At 37.3% G+C, this 19,718-nt stretch overlaps 1 protein-coding gene across 10 annotated transcripts in view; it reads right to left on the bottom strand.

The window, feature by feature from the left end:
• KDM6A (lysine demethylase 6A) overlaps nt 1–19,718 on the bottom strand; it is a 157,800-nt gene that overhangs the window by 55,075 nt on the left and 83,007 nt on the right. For 9 of the 10 annotated variants that reach the window (XM_086477448.1, XM_086477463.1, XM_086477476.1 and 6 more), the window contains exons 6-8: nt 16,359–16,479; nt 5,380–5,434; nt 2,468–2,502 (exon numbers count right to left, since the gene is read on the bottom strand). In XM_086477448.1, coding sequence (XP_086333574.1) covers nt 2,468–2,502; nt 5,380–5,434; nt 16,359–16,479 — 211 coding nt within the window. Of the gene's footprint in view, nt 1–247; nt 314–2,467; nt 2,503–5,379; nt 5,435–16,358; nt 16,480–19,718 lie in introns of all 10 variants that reach the window. The other variant, XM_086477432.1, reaches the window with a different exon arrangement.

Genomic DNA, 19,718 nt, shown 5'->3' with positions numbered 1-19,718 from the left:
TAAATGGGGCCACCTAAATGCAAATGATCATGACTCAGTTACATTTGTTTTTTGCAAAGAGTACACAGTACTGACTACTGATGTTTTAAAAGGGACAACTGGGAAGAAGACTCTAAACAATATAAACACTTATTAAAAGTTAAATATGTTATTAGGATCTCAAGATCTCACAATCACAAAAGACAACTCTGTTGATTTTAAAACCTTATTCTAGTCAGGAAGAGAAATTAAAGCAGCAATTACATACTTTCAAATGGAACAAGGGGAAGTTGGTAGAAAAGATTTTTAATTGGTGTTCATGAAATGCAGACAACTGGTAAGAAAACAAATAATATAAATAAATAAAATATCCATGTCCAGCAAAATAAAAACAATCAGGAAAAAATTTTAAATTTAGCATTGGGAACAACATTCGTAGTTTATGACCATGAAGGATAAGCAAATGAACAGAAGTTCACTGTATAGCATGACAGTAGAGGCAGCAATCTGGATGTCAAATGGGTAAATATTAGTGCCTAATATTCACACTTTGAAAAAGATGTTTACGTGGACTCAGAAAGATCTATTCAAATAGGGCATGTTTTACAGATCTAGAATGTTTTTTTACTTATGTTATTTGTTGTATTATTTACCCTTCAGAAATCTGTCTACAAACATGCCTTATAATATTACAGAAAACCGTCACAATGTTTATATTTGATTTTATTTAGATACGTCAATTCCAAAGATCCAAAGTTCTTGATGTTTGACTGCATCATGAATGGTCTTGGAAATGGGAAGGGGGAGGGGAACCCAACCCAACATCCTTCTTTAGGCACTGTATAAGCTACCATCCTAAATAGCTACAGGGACTCACACTGCCAGAGATGAAATAATAGAAACTAGCATTAAACACCATGAAAAACAACTGCTAACTCTTATCAACACCAGGCTATTCTCTTGTTCAGAGGCTGGCAACCCATCATTTAATCTCCAGTACTGTGAAGGTACATAATTAAGGAATGAATTAACTTTTTCACTAACTATTAGAGAGTAGATAATTTTCAAATATATGGAAGGGTTCAGAAAACTGGAGCAACCGTGTCCTTTAAAAGAAACCAAGTAACCAGCCTGCCTCCAAAAACACCTCTTCGCTGTGTCAGAGGTAATATCCAGAATGAAGTCAAGACCCTTTGTGGTTCTAAATTTCTCAAATACCAGACAAGAAGATACCCCTCCTAACCAGAACTGTGAGACAAACCAAGCCTAACAGCAGAACACACTGAAACTTCTTTGCTCTAACTTGCGTTAAGATACAGTTCCTGCTGCCTATGATTGTCAGTCAGAAAGCACAGCTTAAGCGCTTGTAAGGCTGGTCACACAATTATATAAGGCACCTGGCATGGTGACCTGAGGTGTTCAACTTTCTATTTTATTCTAGTAGATCAAAAGAACTAATATATTGAGGATGCTTTGTATTTACACGTCAGATGTGCTCCAGTGCTCAGAATGAAATCTGGACGGCCGCCAGGCAGGAAGGACCCTAACAGTCCATGAAGTTTCTTAACGGTGTTTTGAGATGGGGGATTTCTATCTTGTTGTTTAGCTTTGCACCAAAAACATTCCAAAGAAAAGTATTTTGTTTATCAAATTTGTATCTTTTATTTATATATAAATACCTAAAATCATTTTTCACTGTGTCATCAAAAGACATCTCTCATTTCATCAAGCTACTTTTCAACTGACTGAAAATGCAGTTTATGTCTGTCATCCATTTTAATTACAACAGTTTTTGTTTTCATGTCACATGCCTTCCTCATGTCATATTAATACCATGATAACATGATAAAAGGGCATACAATCTACATTGTATGTCCAGTCAGTCAAATGACAAATACACAATAGCTATTTCAGTAGTTACTTATATTCTGGAAGCTCAGTAAGTGTTCTGTACTTTCTAAAAAGATTCACCTAAAAAACTCTGTTGTAGAATTTGGTATAGAATTAATAACACAGCTTTATGTGCTGTTGACCCAAGATCTCAAATGTTTCTGTCACATATGTTCAGTTACCTTTGAAAACTGCATGTCAAATATACTTAAAAGGCACCTGGGCAACTGGCTAGACTCGACTGTGTGTGTGTTTGTCGGAACTGAGAAACTGCATGGGTTTTATATCTATATATAACTTTTATATATATATAAAATCTCATAAAAGACTTTTACTAAAAATTATTTAAGGGGGTTTTTGCACTCAACTTGGGAGACCTGTAAATATGTAAGTTTATTCAAATAGCTACACCATTTTGTATCATGACAATCCACATATGAATTATTTTTAATTTAGCCAAAGCAAATAGAGTTTCTTTAGTGACTCGACACTTAAGCCCAACTTTACAAAAGCATCTATAATCTGAATTCCACAGACTGATTATATCATATAGTTAGAAAGTCAACCACACTTTTATAAAAAGGAGATTAAAGCTTACCTGGATTTCATATAAGTGGGCGATGTGAAACTGAACTGTAAGAGTGGGAAAATCAAAATTATTAGTCTTAATGAACGACAACAATTACAGTACGTTTTCTTCAAGTGAGGGACAATGTTTCAAATCTATCAATGCAAAACCAAGATAAATTACATTTTGAAGATACAAAAAAATTATTTGTTTACATTGATAATTTACACTTAATATAACAGAACTGACAGAGAATAAGTATGTATACTAACAAAGCATTAGGACCGCAAACAGATACTGCAGAAAGGCAGTCCACAGATTTTATTTGTATTCTGAAATGCAGAGTCCATCAACCTGTCAGTAAACTTAGCAATAAAATCTCTTTAAGCAGAGATGCACAACAAGAGAATGCAGGTAATACTTTCTGTATATAACTCACTTAGAAATAAAGACTTATTTTTTTATTTTCATTCAATGCCAAGGGACAGACTAGTCGAGTTACAGAACAGAAAACGACACTATACACAGCCAGCTTTATACCAGATCTTAAATTCAGGTGGTTTTGTTGTTTTTTTTTTCCTTTTTAGGAATTGTCTTTCCCCTGTTAAACTTAACTAAAAGCGTTAATTACAGATGTTATTCTGATCATTACTGTAAACTCCTCATACTAATTGCACAGAACACCATAATACTATACTAGCAGCTCTTGGAGGCAAGAAAATTGCTGGTTGGAGAAAGAAAATGAAAGTGGTTTAAGAGTAAAAGCAGAGGAAAAATTATCCTCTTGCTGCTCAAATCATTAAAGAAAAGGTGGAGTACCTGACCTCTAAGGCTTGAGAACTGCTAACCTAGACTAGCCATTGACTGATAGATAGCTAAAGCTAGTTGAGATGAATATAATCCTTATTTCAATGTGATAAGGAAAGAAAAATCCCTTTGAGACAGACTTCTGCTTCATGTTTTCAAGGACTACATGTAGGAAAATGCTTGTGTTTGAGCCAAGCTCAATTTATTTCTATTATTACACAGACTTCCTTCTCTTGAAGCTACAGAATAGTGTTACACAGAGGTTTATGCAAGTAATTTGGAGTTCCACGGTTTCTCTCTGGGTCATAAGGGAGGGTTAAAGCTCCCTTTGCGCACTGCTTTGTCCTTCCCTATAAAGAAGGTGGCCTACTGCACTTCAGAAACCAGGTCATAATGAAATGCATCACCCACAATTTTAATAAAACTTTTTTTGTTCCCTGCTAAAGGGCATATAACACACCCATTATGTTCACCACACTGTCAAATTTCACTCTCTAGTGATGAAAAAAAAAACCACCTCTGCTTTTGCTTCAGGAGTTCATTATCTAAAATATATTTCTCTTTTTTTTTTTTTTCCCCCTCATAGCAAAACCCCTTCAATGTGAAGCTACAAAAGGAAGCCATGCCACGCGGGGGTAAGAAATTAAAGGTGTCACATTAGAGACTGACTAAATAGAAAGAAGACACGCTTAGTTGCAAACATTTCTGCTAGGAACACACTCACTGTAATGCTGTTACTCACCCAGCCTTTAGAAATGCAAAGGGTAGGATTAATGCAATCTCAAGCACTTATGTGATGGTACCCGACACCCTGGGTCAGAGTGCACAGTTCTCCTTCCGCTAGGTAGTACAGGAGAACCTGACAAAGTATCTCTCATTCGTCTTCACTCTCTTCCTTTGGGTTTGTCAAGCACTGTGCCCAAGGCCACGGGGCAATGAAGACTTTACATGGGGCCATACCTCTACATAAATCTGGGGGCAGAGTGGACTGTGGGGGAAGGGTCAGGAAAACCTTACAAATATTCAGAGATACAGTGAAAACTGACAAAGTTAGTGAGAAATAATATGAACTAACATGAAATACAATAAAGAATTACATATCTGGTAGAAAACAATAAAAGCCTATTGACTTAGGAAGAATTCTGCAAATAGTTTTACAAACTCATCTGTGCCTGCTCCTTATAAGTGACAAAGCTTTGGAGAAGACCTTGCAGCACAGCTGGCTCCTTGGTACCGATACAGCCAGCAGTTTCACTCATGTAAGCAAACCCCCTTTCATCACTCTTGCTGACAGAATATTCAAAATTCCACCCAGCTCTGAATTAAAGAAATAAAAAAATGCTTTCATATACTTTATCCAATGCTTCTGAAGTTAGACTTAGGAAGTAACTTAAGCTTAACACCAAGAGCAGCATGAAGGTACCTTAAAAACTCCAGAAATAATTTCCTTCACAACTGCCTGCCTTTTCGTTCTTAGAGACTCCCAAAGACGCAGAATCGTAATAGTTATTCTTGCATACAATTCCACTAACTATGGATATATACCTGCAGGATGCTCTGTAACAGCCTACAGTATATACTGCATATGATAGATTATACTAGACTAAGAGTAACGTGTTCAAGTACAGACCAATATATAGCTGTCACTTAACAAAACAATCAAATTGCATTTTGTACTTTTTCTTACTTCAACAGCATAAGACTGGTGTTGAATTTTAGATCTGTAAATTTAAATGGCATCAAAATGATCACTGAAAAATGACAGATTACGAAGATGCCACAAAGTTTAAGTAATTACTATTCATTGTGTGCCTTGGCACAAGCACTACGCCTATAAATAAATAAATAAGTGAACAGTCAAATAGTATGTTTCCTCCAGAACTCAACTCTTCAGATCAATTAATAAGGTAAGTCTCAATTTTTTACTTACTCCATTTACTAAAACAATCCTCAATTCCACTGGAACATTTGTCTCCATGGACAGATGGAGACAGGTTTTGTAGTCTACCTTCTCTCAGTACTGATTCTGTTGATTTTGAAGGATTGGCTCATTAAAAATTGATGCAGTTGCGAGCATAAGACTTAAAAAAAAAAATCTACAACAAAACAAATGGAAATACTTATCAGTTACTTACTTTCAGCGTTAGACAAAGTGCAGGGATTGCAGTCAATCAAAGCTAACTGAAAATGCTGGAAAAAAAAAAAGAATTATTTGTTTTTCAAACAAACTAGTACTAGCACTTCGGTAAATTACTAAGAATAAATCAAATTTGTACTTGAAAATCAATACTGCATTTTACCATGTGTCTTCAAGAAAACAATTCTCAATTTCTGTTCAACTGTTTACTAGAGAAAAGTAAATTTTTTTACTACAGACAGAGCAATGCTTCTAGTAATGTAAGATGGCAACAGACATCTTCACAAAACAACTGGAATAGCATCTGGAAGAATAGTTGCATCAAACGAATCGTCAAATCGGAAGATCAAGTTTTCTTCAGAATACACAACCAGAAATGTAGTCATACTAGCTGGTAGCCTCATGGAGATAAAACATCGAAGCTCTCCATTTGTCCATCCAGAAAAACAGAATACTCTTCCTTCAAATTGAGTGATTTAAAGTATTTTTAAAAATTGATCTCTTGTCAAAAAGCACTTAAAATGAATACCTTTACATTAAAATAGTTCTTACATCCTGTCCTCCAGGTATTAAGACATCTACAGTTAAACACTAAAGCTTGTTTATTTTTAATCACTTTTGCTCGAGAGTGAAAAATATCTTTTAAAACATCTTTGCATTCTGAAGTTTTGAGCCAAGTATTCCACTCTTCTAGAAAGAAGGTAACATGAGCAGAGCAACAGAATCTGTCTGCCAGAAAGTCTGGATGTGAGCAATCATTTCACAAGTGTCATGCTAATTCAGTGATCACTATTTACAGTTTGAACTGAAACCAAGTGTCTTAAAATGAACGGAACAGGCATACAAACTCAAAGGCCTCTGAACTTTTCCACAAACTTCATTGAAAATTCCCACAAAGTGTAGAATTTTGATTAATATATTAAATCAATAGAGAATAAGGCCGATGAATATAGGAACTTGAGAGACAACACATAAAATACTACTGTTAATAAATACATTTATCTACAACAAACAGTTTCAGGTGGCTTCTAACACACAAAACATTACTGATACTTCAGCAGATTTTATTTTGTTAGCACAAAAATGATCATTTAGCTCCAGCTAGCCAACCTAGGTGGCATCACGAGCTCATTAGTACAGCTGGAAAGAAAAAAAAAATCCTTATTAATGGATGTATATGCAACTTGCTTTCAGTATTGTCATACTCAGAACTACTAGATACTATGTAACTTTTCTCATGATCCTAGTAATAGGTCGTGTATAGCATGTCTATGTAACACACATCTCAGATTTGTAAGAGTTTAACAGACCATTAAATTTCTAAATAAACATTCTTAACAGAACAATTATTAGAAAATTGATGTCTTAACCATAACAAATCATAACAAAACAATGCTGACTCTCTCACAAGCTCTGTGAGGCACACAGTGATGCAGGTTACCTCCTCACTGACTTCTATTAACATAATTTGTAATATATAACACATTTTAAAAAATGAAACAAACTCAAGTGGAATGATGATTCATTCATCATTAATGAACAATCTTTAATGAACATTTTAGCATTATCATTCCCAGAAGAGAACACAGAAAACTACCAACTCACACATATATTACCTGTAAAAAACCTTTTTAACCTTAGAGCAAGCATTAAATAATAGCTTATAGATATTAAATATTAGCTTATTTCTCTGCCTTGCCTTTTTTCCTACTGTTCAGCAGTCGGACAACTTAAAAATCTCCCCTCACTTACATTGCAATGCAGGTTGTGCGCCTCAGAGACATCCTTTAGTCGGTTACCATAGTGATTCTACTAAGCAAGCAACTTAAAAAAAAAAAGACTAAATAAAAATAAAATGCTCTACTTTATATTGCATTTTGCCTGACACAAGAAAAAAAGGAACAGACTAACATACTTTGGCCTGTACGTTGAGTATACTGATCTAAATGGTACAAAATCCTTTTTGCACAGATGTGTCATCTTGCACTGTCAGCTGCAATTAATATGAAAAGATAAAGCAGAAAGGAACTGATTTGCTCTCACCTAGCAATGCTATTATAAAAAATAAGCAGATCTAAAGAGAAGCGATTGACAACTGTTCTGTAGTAGCTTTTCAGGAAGGTTATTGCAGTGAGACTCGCTGAGAGAAAGCAGGCAATCATTTAAGAAAATCTAACCATTTTAATATTTAAATATGCCAGTAATACCAGTACTGTACAGTAAAAAAAAAAAAAGCAGGAATATTCTCAGCAATGCCTCCTAAAAATTTAAATTCTTACTGTTACACAGTAGCTACTTTTAAATTTCAAAATCCACATTATGAAAATTTTCTAAGTATAGTAAATTTCTGCTGGCACTGTTCACTAAGCTACAAACAGTAAAGAAAGCGATAAACCGAAGACCGTAACTACAGCAAAATAAACCATTTGCACTAAACAATTATTGCAAAGCAATACAGAGAAACCCCAGAACCCTTCAAACCAAGAACCTTTGAAATGCATACACGAGCAAATCTACACCTCTTGCCAGATAAATAATACATAGCTCCCCATTAAGTATTCAGAATCAGACACACAGAAAAAAGCATGCACGTATTCTAACACGTAAACCTCATCAGCCAAAAGCAGATCCACTAACCACAATTACCAGCACCAAAAAATAAAAAAAATAGGAATAATTTCCAACTTCCATTTCTGCAACAAACAGTAAGCGGCTAGCAAACATCTGCACCTCTCTCAAATATTGCAGTACTGAAGCTGGCTACTGCTGTGTGAAATAGTTATTATGCAGGAGAGGCCGCTGCAGTTCAGAGACGACATACAATACCTCAAGGCAGACAGCAGTCTATAGAAATTCAAATCCCAAGTAAGAGGATTTACCTAGAAGGCAGTGTTCTGAATGTTAAAAAGTAACAGGCTCTCTTCAAGAGCTGCAGCTAAAGTTATAATATACCTTGATTTGTAGCCATCTGTAATTGCACAATCATCTACAGCCTATTTTGTCTCCTCTGGAGTCCTTGACTTGCCTCTGATGGTGGAAACAATTTCAAAGGTAACCTTCCCAAGGATCAGAAGTACAGTGGATTGCATATAAACAGAGCTGATAAAAGCATCAGGTCTGGTAGTAAAATAATAGTAATCTGACACTGATTTAGGTAACTTAGTACGCTTTCACTACTAGAATTAACACCAATTCTCCTAATAAATTAATCCTTTAAGAGGTAAGTACTCAGGTTTTTGTTGTTTCTTTAATCAATAAATGACCAACACAAAAAGAGCTGTTTTCTTCTTAGTGCAAGATTTTCAGTAGTGTCTGCTTACATCCAAGCCTGAGACCTCAAAATAGTGATTCTACTCCCTCCTCCTCTCGAGGATGACATTAGGAAGCTTAATAGCTCTCAGATCTGCATTTATTTAGCAAGCAAGGCGAGCCATCACTTGAAACCTGACAATTCTCACAGACTTACCATGAAGGAAAGCTCCATCATGACTCAGTAAAATTCTGTCAGAAGATGGCTTTTTCTGCCTATGTGACCTAGGTGTGATGCCTATGTTCCTCAGAGCGGCCTTTGTTCAGAGAAGTAGGACACAGAAAGCCTTTCGTAATCAGCCGTGGCAGAGCGCCAAACCTCCATTTGCCAGGCGTGTTTGGGGCCAGGGGAGAGGGTCAGGAGAGGACGTGCTACACGTGCTGCTACGTCAGCTCACTGCTCCGCTCTCCAGCATCTTCTGAACTCGGAATAAATTCATCTTGCGAGATGAAGGTTTGTGCAGCGTAAACACTTGGTTACTTTTGTCCCACATTCAAAAAAAACCCCTCAAGAATGAGGAAAACTGCAACATGGACAGGGCAGGAGTTGAGGACAGAAGAAACAAAGGTCACACGTACACATAAACCAAACAACAACAGTATGTTCAGAAGAATCTCTTGTTTTGACTAGTTATAAGTGAAAAATTCTTTTCAAAGAGAAATATCAGAAAAGCTGTACTTTCACTAGCCAAAAGTAAGCTGCATTTGAATTTACTGACCAACATCTTATTTAGTCACTACAGAAATTTCCACAAAGCTATCTCAATACTCAACATCGCCTGAATGTTTTATCATTATTTGTGCAACATCAGAATTTAGTTATTCCAGTGTCAAAAGCCTGAAGGACTGCCAGCAGCAACAAAATGCCACAGGGACACGGGATGACTGGAAGCTTGCCCCCGCTGCGGCATCACCAGCGCGGCTACGGAGCTGAACCGCCCTGAGCTGGGGTCGTTTCAGGACCCGCAGCGCTCTGCCTCCAGCCCACGCAGCCACCCAGGCTGAACTGAGAGCGCAGCATAATCCTTGCCGGGTACCTGTGGCTACCCAGCCACTACGCACAGCCAGCCATTACCGCGTGCCCTGAATGCCAACCTTTCGGCTACCGTTACAGCTAATAAACCTGGACCAAGAGACCTCTCACAAGGAGAAGGTCCACAAATGAAGTGCACCAGCACCAATATACTTGAATGCTCAAACTTCCGAGTCAAGTATTTCTCTTCTCACGGTTTCTTCTTCCCACCAACCCCTCCTCGAGGATGGAAGATGCCACAGAGCATGTTAATTCAATTTTAGCATTTTCTCTTTGTAATCATTTCTAAAATGCACCTACAGTTTTCTTTTATAGGAAAACTCAAAAATTACTCAAAAACCCAAGCAAATCTAAGTAAGAGAGAACAACAAAAAAACCCCACTCTGTAGGCCAGACATTGTCATATCGTGATCAGCTGTCAAAACCTAAGAACCAAGAACTCTCTTGCAGCTTGATTACAGCACCATGCTGCATTAAAAAACTTTCACATTTTTACTTCTCATACAAACTCTTGTATATACCTCCTTCTCTGGAGATATTCAACACCCGCCTGGACTCAACCCTGTGCAACCTGCTGTAGGTGAACCTACTTTAGCAGGGGGTTGGACTAGATGATCTCCAGAGGTCCCTTCCAATCCCTGCCATTCTGTGATTCTGCAATTGTATCTCTCCATCATATGCATATGAAACTACAAAGACTTAAGAGAGCAATTTCATTCCCAAATGCTGTTTTCCATCCACTTACATTTTTATTAAAATAATCTTTTGACTCATCTCAAATTGCTTTCCACGAAATGCTGAAGTGCCTAAAATCTTGGATATTCACCTTGCAATAGCTAAAGCCCTTTGTTTTGTTTTTTACCTAAAAATGTTGCTGCTTAGTTTCTGGTACAATCACAGACACAAAACTAGAGATAAGAAATAAAAGCTTCTCACAACTGTATGTATTTTGACTGGTTAATTTTTCCTTAATAACTAAAAATAAATACATAAAGTTTCAATTTTAACATGTTTAAGCTTAAAAATTACTAATCTAAGCGCATACTAAAGATAACTGGGTTGTGAAACAGCACTTGAAGGGCTGAAAACACAAATTTTCACTTTTATAACTAAGTTTTTATTTATTACTGAGAAAAGGAACATTAAAAAATGAACAACATGTCTATAACAGCTACATGTTGGCACACAGTAGCTGCAGTAGCTAAAAATATCTTTCATAAAGACATATATATAGACAGGAGAACTATTTGAGTAAGTGATGGATAAAGTGTCTGACTGACTATAAAAATGTACTTTGTACTGTTCATCTGTATATCAGAATTTATTTTTTTATATTTCATGCATATTCATGTAATTCATGCATATTTTCCCAATAAATTCTAATTCTTTTGCAGCCTTTTTCTTATCCTAATATAAGCAGCATGTCTCAACATTACTAACAAATGAGAATCTTTAGGAAAATAATTAAAAAATTAAAATATTTGAATTGATGATTTATGGGCAAGATCAAAGCACAGGCCTGAAGCAAACTGCTAGTATAGCTGGTTTTGTATATAAACATGGAGGAAAAATTTCTAACAGTGAAAGGCAGAATCAGTAATTCTACTAAAAGGCAGATAATTGAAAACATGAGAAATTTAGTTCTCATTCTTCTAAGGGTTTTGTTGCTGGGTACAGGATGTAACTGCAATACATAAAATCCAAACAAAGCACAACATAGCTTGGTTTGCCATAAAACAACCTGCTCATGTCTAGACTTCCTACTGACCACCCATAACCAAAACAAACAAAAAAAAAATCCACCACCAAAAACACCCCCAACAAAAGCAAACAAAACCCCCTCACAAAACCAAACCCACAGAAAATCTCCCACCCAACGATCCCTCAGTGTTATCATTCTATCATTCCAACAAATGTGAAAAACTAAGATTTCTTTTTTCCCCTCAACTAGTCTGTCAGCAAACAATGGAAGAGAACTGTATTTTACTTTCAAAGGGCTTTCGGGATTGCAGCCCTAATTCCCCACTGAAAGCACAGTACGATACTTCAACGCCACCAAGCAGAACGAGCACCAAATGGAAGACTGGTTTCCCATAGCTGTCATTTCCAATGTAACCCAACCATTAAACTAAATAGTATTAAAGCTGTAATTTTATTTTTTTTCCTCAGCTTGTCTTTTATGCATGTCAATGGTCCCATGCAACACACCCAGCTCCCACTTCGTGCTCCATCCAGCTCTGCGGTCAGCTGGACAAGAGGCATTGGGGCTGCCTGACGCACAGCAACCCCTGTGTGGATGAGGCAGTTCCCTTTACAGCAATTTTTCACATCCCAACAGACCAGACCCACAACCGGCCATTTGGTGCCTCTGTTGCAGATGAAGCCAACCAGATCACCCGCCCCTCACTCTGCAGAGCTCAAATGGCTCTGGGGCAACACGTTGCACAGGAATGTTCTAGGAACTTCTCTTTGAAATCTCTTTCATCCTGCTATATTTGCTAGAAACTGGTTAAGATTCAAAAGTACTTAAGAGAAGAAATGAGATGTATGAGCAAGACAGGATGACTATATGCATGTATGAAAAAAGAGGCTAAAATTGAAAAAAAAAAATAATTAATAAATAGGAAAATGACTAGGATAGCAAGTGTCATGCCAAAAATAATGTGGCTTGAACTCAGAAGTTTGAAGATTTTTTCCAACTACATTTATCAAACCAATATAAAGATATATTATATTCCTAGAGATCTTGCTTTATTCTCCTTTCAAATTATCACAGTGCCACCACAGCTAACACCATCAAACAGTGCTCCTAGTGTCATTTGCAGGAAACAGCAAATAGGAAGGTGGCAGCAGGACACAGAGTAAAGTGTGAAGAGGTTAGGACTGTGAGGTAAACCTTAACAGTACGTTGCTCCTATAGTAATCAATAATAGTGAAATTTCCCACCCCTCCCATCCCAAGTTATGGCCAGTTGATTGGGGAATTAATTGTACTTTTCTGACGAATGGGGCAAATTCAGCTTTGAAGTATCGCCTCTGAAGGTAACACTGCCCTAACTGTCAGGTTACACAAGGACTGTTTTCTTTTCAATCAGAAGGGCCATTCCCCACCCCCACCCCCACCCTTAATGTAGGCCTGAAGGCCAAGTAATTTTCAACAGCACCGATGTTCTTGCCAAAGTTTATGGCAACAGGATAACAGAGCAGCCAAGAGTTCTTATAGTAATTTCCAAGTCTTAACTGCAGCAATGTTAAAAACCTGCAAAAGCAGTAATTGATTTTGAAAAAACATTAGGGGTTGATTTTATGCTTGTTAAACAGCACTCTAGTAATTATCTTGATCATCAACATCTTAAAATAGTAAAAATTAATTTTGTGCTTAAATTGCTTACATAAAATATAGATGATTTATGTTAATGCTCTAAAATTGTGAAAAACATGGAACATATGACCTTCAGACTCCCATCTTCCCCCTTTGCCTGAAGACTCTTACTGACAATGACTCATGTGTTGGCAATGGTTTATTCTTAGCAATTAGACTTAACATGTATGTTTAAATACCATCAAAAACATTATGATATTTCAAAGTACATTAATGCAATGTTGGTACAATCTGTGAAACCCAGAACAGTCACAAGCGAATACCAGATGAAAAGTTACTTCCACTTTCCGCCTCAGTGTCAAACAGGAAGCTCAAAGAGGGCTATGAATTACTTTATACAGAGCCCCAGGGAAAGGGTCTGTCCTCAAGGCCAGTCACTAGCAGGCTGGATCCTAAACTCCCATGATCATCCTCTAAAATCCTGGATCCTCTTAAAAACATCCACAAAACGAAAAAAGGCACAATAAGACCACTCTGTCTTTTCATTACTTTGAGTTAGTTTTCATTCTTTTGTGAGGAGATGAGATATTCTGTCTCAGAGAACAAGACAAGACATTCAGTGAAAACATCCTTTCGCACTCTTTCACCATCTCTCTTCCTCATTTTATTCTCGCCGTGCTTGTGCATGCACCACTGCACCAGCACCTCCTTTTGGTCTCTTCACTAAGGAAGTGTTTTCTGACTTGCCTCTCATGTTCTTGTCACTAACACAGTTCTGGCTTAAGGGTTTTTTTAAACTTCAACTCAGGGATCGGTCAGACTGTTTTTTAAAGAAGCTACTGCCCTGCTTGTTCTACTTACTCTGCTCCTCCATTGATACTTTCTGATGTATAAGCTTGTATGTTCCAATCAGTAATACTTTGTTTCAAAACAAAATAGATCAGTCTCAGGACCCAATCATCAAATCCACAGCACATTTCAGTTCAGTTTTTGAACTGAAAACAGCTGAAACTGAGACCAAGTGCATTACCCCACTGGGTCTTTCCGCCCTTGCTCCTCGCTGTCGTTCTCTGCTAAGGATTGCAACCTCCACAGCAAAGGAACCAAACCAGAAACTCTACGTTAGGCGTTTCAGTTGATAATTCCACAGCAGAGTTTCATGTTATGTTTTGCACCAGAAGGGTCTAAGACAGCTCTACCCTCTCCTTCCCATTCATGCACTCCTGACATCTACCTTGCACTGGATCTAGCAACTGGGCAATCTCAAGTTGAGCTGGTTCAGACTTCTGATCCACCTCAGTCTGCAAACGGAAAAAAAAAAAAAAAACTCGATTCAATGCAGCAGAGGTTGCCGAACAATACAATCAGGACTGCAAGGTGGAAAATGAGACAGCCTTTTAGCAACTCCTTGCTAATATATTGCTTTAAGGACAACGTGAAACTACCCATAACGCAACCCCCCACCCTGTCATCTTTATTTCATCATTCTTTTGAAGATCTTCAGTGTTCCAAGGTAAGCTGGTTTTGTTGCTGCCATTTGTTTTCTTAAGTGACTTAATCACGTTGCACATAAAAGCAATGGAATCGTGATAATTTTGCATTACAAAAGATAAACGTCTTTCTGTTTTTAAAATATGTCTTTAGTGTTTTTCCCATTCGTAGTTGATGTATTGAAAACTAAAAGCTCAGTATACTCAAAGTCCTTGTGATATTATTTATTCTGCGAAGTTGTGAAGATCAAACACAGTAAATTATTTAGATTTAGAATTCTCATAATATCTATTCAAATACTTGACTCAGTGATAGAACTACGCCCTTCATGGCACAGCAGGAAAAGGTTATTTATTTCTTGATCCATTTCTTCTATTAAAAGTTAAAATGCAGAAGATCCTTCCACTACTTGATTACAAGTTTACTACTTCCTTGTAAACTTACTCGTCTGTTCTGTCTCTAAGACTTCTTTGAAAATAAAACCAAATGTACTTCTTCAGCACTTTTTTTATTCCTCATGTATCACGACAGCCGATACTAAACCATGCCCAAGTACAAGGAAATAGGACCACCCAAATTTGCACATTCCCTTTCCCAACACAGCAATTGACGTCAACCTCCCCTTGCTCTCTTTTGCTGTTCATTGCACTGAATCTCTCTACACCTATGCAGTATCATCCTCTCTAATCACAATCTCCAACTGCACCTGCCTCTGTAGGTGAGAGCTTGGTCTCTGGATGAAAAAAGGAAGCCTGATGAGAGAAGTGCTTCCCATTATCACAAATACTGAAAGGAAAAATTAAGAGTAACACTATTCTTTCAAGTCTTGGACAAGTTGATTCCTATAGCCTCACAAATACAACTTCCAGGAAAACAATCTGCCAGTAAAAGGAATCCACAAGATTCTTGAAAACAGAACATTTAATGTTTTCAGTAGTTTTAGGAGAGATTAATATGCAGAAATGTGTTTATAAATCACACTTAATTACAAATTACAAAATTCTCAGCCCTGCAGGTGTATTTCCCAGCACATGAACTCCATTAAAGAACACTTCCTTTTTCCAAGACACACACACCTAAATTTAGAGTTCAGGAAGGAAAGAACACGGGGATAGAGTAGGTAATGGAAGGAGAAAAAAAACAGGCAAACACATTGAACGGAGGGAGATAAAATCACAGATTACAATCTGAGACCAAAAATGCAAGCAGTAAAAAAAAATTTAAAGGAGTACAGAAGAAACAAAGTGCTGTAGTAACACAAACCTTTTCTAACTGATTAGCCAGAAATTCTTGCCTTAGAAGCTAACTCTCAAAGCAGGAAACACAAGAATGATTAACTGCTAGAAAAGTAGAAATGATGTAAAAAATTGAAATGAGAACATTATTTTTCAAAAAAAATATTTCTATTTTTAATAATATTTAAGAACTTCATTTACAGCAGTGCAGCTGGGTGGGGGCTCGGGGAAAGAACATAGAGAAATTCAAGCTGTTGATTCTTCTATTCTTTTTTTCCTCCAACTTTCTGTACATCCTCAACCTCCCCACAAAATGTACTACTTTAATGAGAGCCCTACACCAAATTTCTGAACTTCTGGAGTATCAGTGCTCATCTATAATTTTGCTGGGCTTTTCTGAGTATTTCTAGCACCGAACACACCTCAAACCCTTCCCTTACTCTGTTTTTAGACTAAGATACTTCATACTGAAGCACTTCTAATTCTAGATAGTATTTAACTGCAATAAACTTAGGCATCACTTGCAGTTTCAAGATGCAACACAACTTGTAATAAATGTTAATTCGATTTGAAAGGACTTAAACCTACCTTTAAACTAGACTCATAGTCTGTGTTCACTTTGAACATAAGCCCAAGTCGCAAATGAATTTCCTTGGCTCGACAAAAGCTGGGATCAACATAAAGCGCCTCCTGAAATGCTTTAATTGCCCTGAAAGAAAAACACAGATTAAAAAATTATTTTTAACTGAAGTATTACTTTGTAATGATCCATGTTATTTATCTGACTAGCAGAAAGTGGGTCAGAAAGCACTGTTACAGAAGAACGTATCAAAATAATGGTTTACATGCAATGTTCTTGGTGCATGGCTTTTGATTCTTCAAGGACTGGGTAATTTTGTACTCCAGATATCCTGGTATATTTGAAAGTCTAATCTTTTCCATTAATTTAGAGAAAGTAATTTGCTGCATGAAATACAGTAACGTAGCTCCTACTTCAGAAAGGGTGACTCAGGAATTGGTAACAAAATTAGCGCAACTTTAGAACAATAAGGTGATCATTCATGTCACCACCAATGGCTAGGTTGCTTTTGATCCCAAGTAGTGCAGGCCCCCGAGAGCAGCAGCAGAACAGAAGGCCCAGACAGAGCTCACGCGTATCTCCTCCCACTGCACCAACCTGCTCAGATTTCCACTTTGTCCTCCCTTTCTTAGCACGAGCACCATGTAGGGACTCAACTAATACCTATTGCTCCATTACTTTCCAGTCACTCAATCACCCGCAGGAAAATACAAATACGAAAGCCTGCCACCTCCTCCCACTCTAACTTGCTTTTCATGTTTCCCATGATAGGTGAAAATGGCTCCGATTCTATTTCCTTACCTTTTAATCCTCTCTACACTTGCCCCTGTTCGTGATGGCACTGTACCAGATAAAACAAAAATGCTGTGTAACAACTGTATCTTGGAGCAGAAAAAAACTTGATTCTAAACAGAACTGTTTTGCCTCTCAGGCCAACTGCATAAAATTAGGACAGCTGAAATATAACTAAAAGGTAACAGATTTAAATTCACAGCGGAACTGAGGAAGAAGCTAAGACCCCTTGGATTAGCTCTCCTGAACCCAATGACAGGTTGAAACAGAATACCTTCACGTACAATGTACAATGACAGGAATCAGAACTGGTCTCACTTAGGGTAGATTCAAGCCCCTAGGCCAGGGAGCACAGTCCCATTTGCTGTTCTAGGCAACCCCAGAGATCGATGCTGAGCAGACCGATGACAAGCAAGCCTATGGTGAGAACTGTACCCACTGTGGAGCAGCACAGAGACACTGGATGGGAATTAACCACAGCGCCTAAAATTATACAATGTTTAGCCAAACTGTTTTCATTCGTACTCTCCATGTATAGTATTATTTGTAAGGACAAAAGGTTAGTAGCTGCAACGGGAAATTCAACAAATATTTTTCATAGACTTTTTTATTCACAAAGCATGTAAATTATATTTAATCCATCAGCAAAAACACTTCCGCTTTAAAATTTTTACAGGCCCTTTTCACATTCTTGATGGCAAAGCAAACCAAAGGCACAGAACTTCCTCTAGACAATGCAACAAAATTGTTTGTACCTAAAGCATTATCTGACTTGTTTAAACAGAACTTGAGAGCAGCTGGGCTTAAAAAAAAATTACATTTTTATTGTGGAACTGAAGCTTCCTCTAATATAGTCTTTCAGAAAGGCTTTCCTTACCTCATACCCTAGTCTTCTCCTTGCAGAAGCAAAACAAGCAAATGAAGCACAGAAGAGACAAACTTGCACTGGCTAAGTAGTCTCTCACATCTCATCAGAACTCCCCTGGAATAGTATGGGTGGTGATGAATCACACACCACAGTATCTCCACTGAAAACATAACAAACCAGGACCTATGTCTCATAACAGTATGCTCATCATCACCTACAAGAACACCACTCATACTAGAAAGCCAAAGACTGCACGCATCATTAAATATCGGTACAGGTTTTAAGATATGCTTTTGTTATGCCAAAGTATAGATTTTATGATTGCATATTTGAATTTCTTGCCTTAATGCCAATATGGTACTCAAGATGTTAGCCACTGGTAATTAAAATCAATTACTTACATCTTGTCCAAAGACAGTACCCTAAGTTCTAAAAAGGAAGAAAACCAGTGTCTATGGTCCCTATCAAAGAGGAGACAAAAATCAGGAATAAAGACATCACAGTTCTATACCACTTGGGAGACTGTGACTACGCCCATATACACTTTGTGAATTTCACATTCTTCACATTTTAGCTTGCTTGGTCAGAAAACAACATTTCTGTATTTCCCCTATGTCATGTCTCAGTTGCAAAGATCATTGAAATGTGGATTTCTAAAAAAGTTTAAGAGAAACTGTAAGGGACAAAACATTTTTCTAGTCTCTTGCTTACTGAACAGGAAATCTTATTCATCGCTACAGCTGAGCAATAGAGTTAAACAAGCCACAAATAAACAACTTTTAAGGACAGTTTTGAAATTTAGTTTGAATGTATACTGTCATTCATTCAAAAGAAGAAGAATGTTGCCTACCCTAGTCTTTCAGAGGAGTACTGCACTTAAAAACCTGTAAAATTATCAGTGGACGACATGAAAAGACTGTGTCGCGTTTAGCACAGAACCTGCTGGTCACAGACAGCCCCTATGAGGTTTGCGTAAGGCTTATCTCTGTGCAGGCAACACCATTCACCCTTGTCTAAGCTGCTTGCGGAGTCACGTTCAACATTAGTAGTTATCACAAGTCTTTGAGATAACATTATAAACCAACACAATTTTTCCAATGAAGATAAGTCCAAAATGTACAAGGAGAAAGAAAATTCGTAGGACAAGACATCATTCCTCTAGATACAATCTATGCGGGAAGTAACAGCATGCTTTTCAACTGTTTTGACGGACACTTGGAAAAATATAACCAATCAACCGAGTCAAAACAAAAATCTCTGTACCCTTTTAGACACTGTTCGAGTTACCATGCTAACAGCTAAATAATAATATTCTTGCTGTACATTTCAGTTGTATTTGATCACTCCTAAACTGCTGGTTTCAGGAGGAAAGGCAGCGATGTTTCAAAAGGATTATTTCCTTGAAAGGTTAAAAAATTCAAAGGAGCGTAGTCAGGGAGCATTGATTGCTCCCATCCATTGCATTGATTTGGCAACAGAATGGACACACTGCTAGAGAGTTTGGTGAAAGCCTCTCCACTTAGCATTTTTCTTCCAGTTTCTAATACGTGATCAATTTACATTTAAGAATGAATCCATATGCACTCAAAATGCTAGGAAACTCCCGGGTCATTGTCTTGCTTGCATCTTAAATTCTGTATCCTTGGATGCCATAACGAAAACTAAGAGAATTCTGAAAAGTAACAAATTTATAATGAAGCATAACTGC

Source organism: Leptosomus discolor, chromosome 1 (genome assembly GCF_034619465.1).
Source record: "Leptosomus discolor isolate bLepDis1 chromosome 1, bLepDis1.hap2, whole genome shotgun sequence".
Classification (NCBI taxonomy): domain Eukaryota; kingdom Metazoa; phylum Chordata; class Aves; order Leptosomiformes; family Leptosomidae; genus Leptosomus; species Leptosomus discolor.
This window is presented reverse-complemented; position numbering and strand designations above follow the sequence as displayed.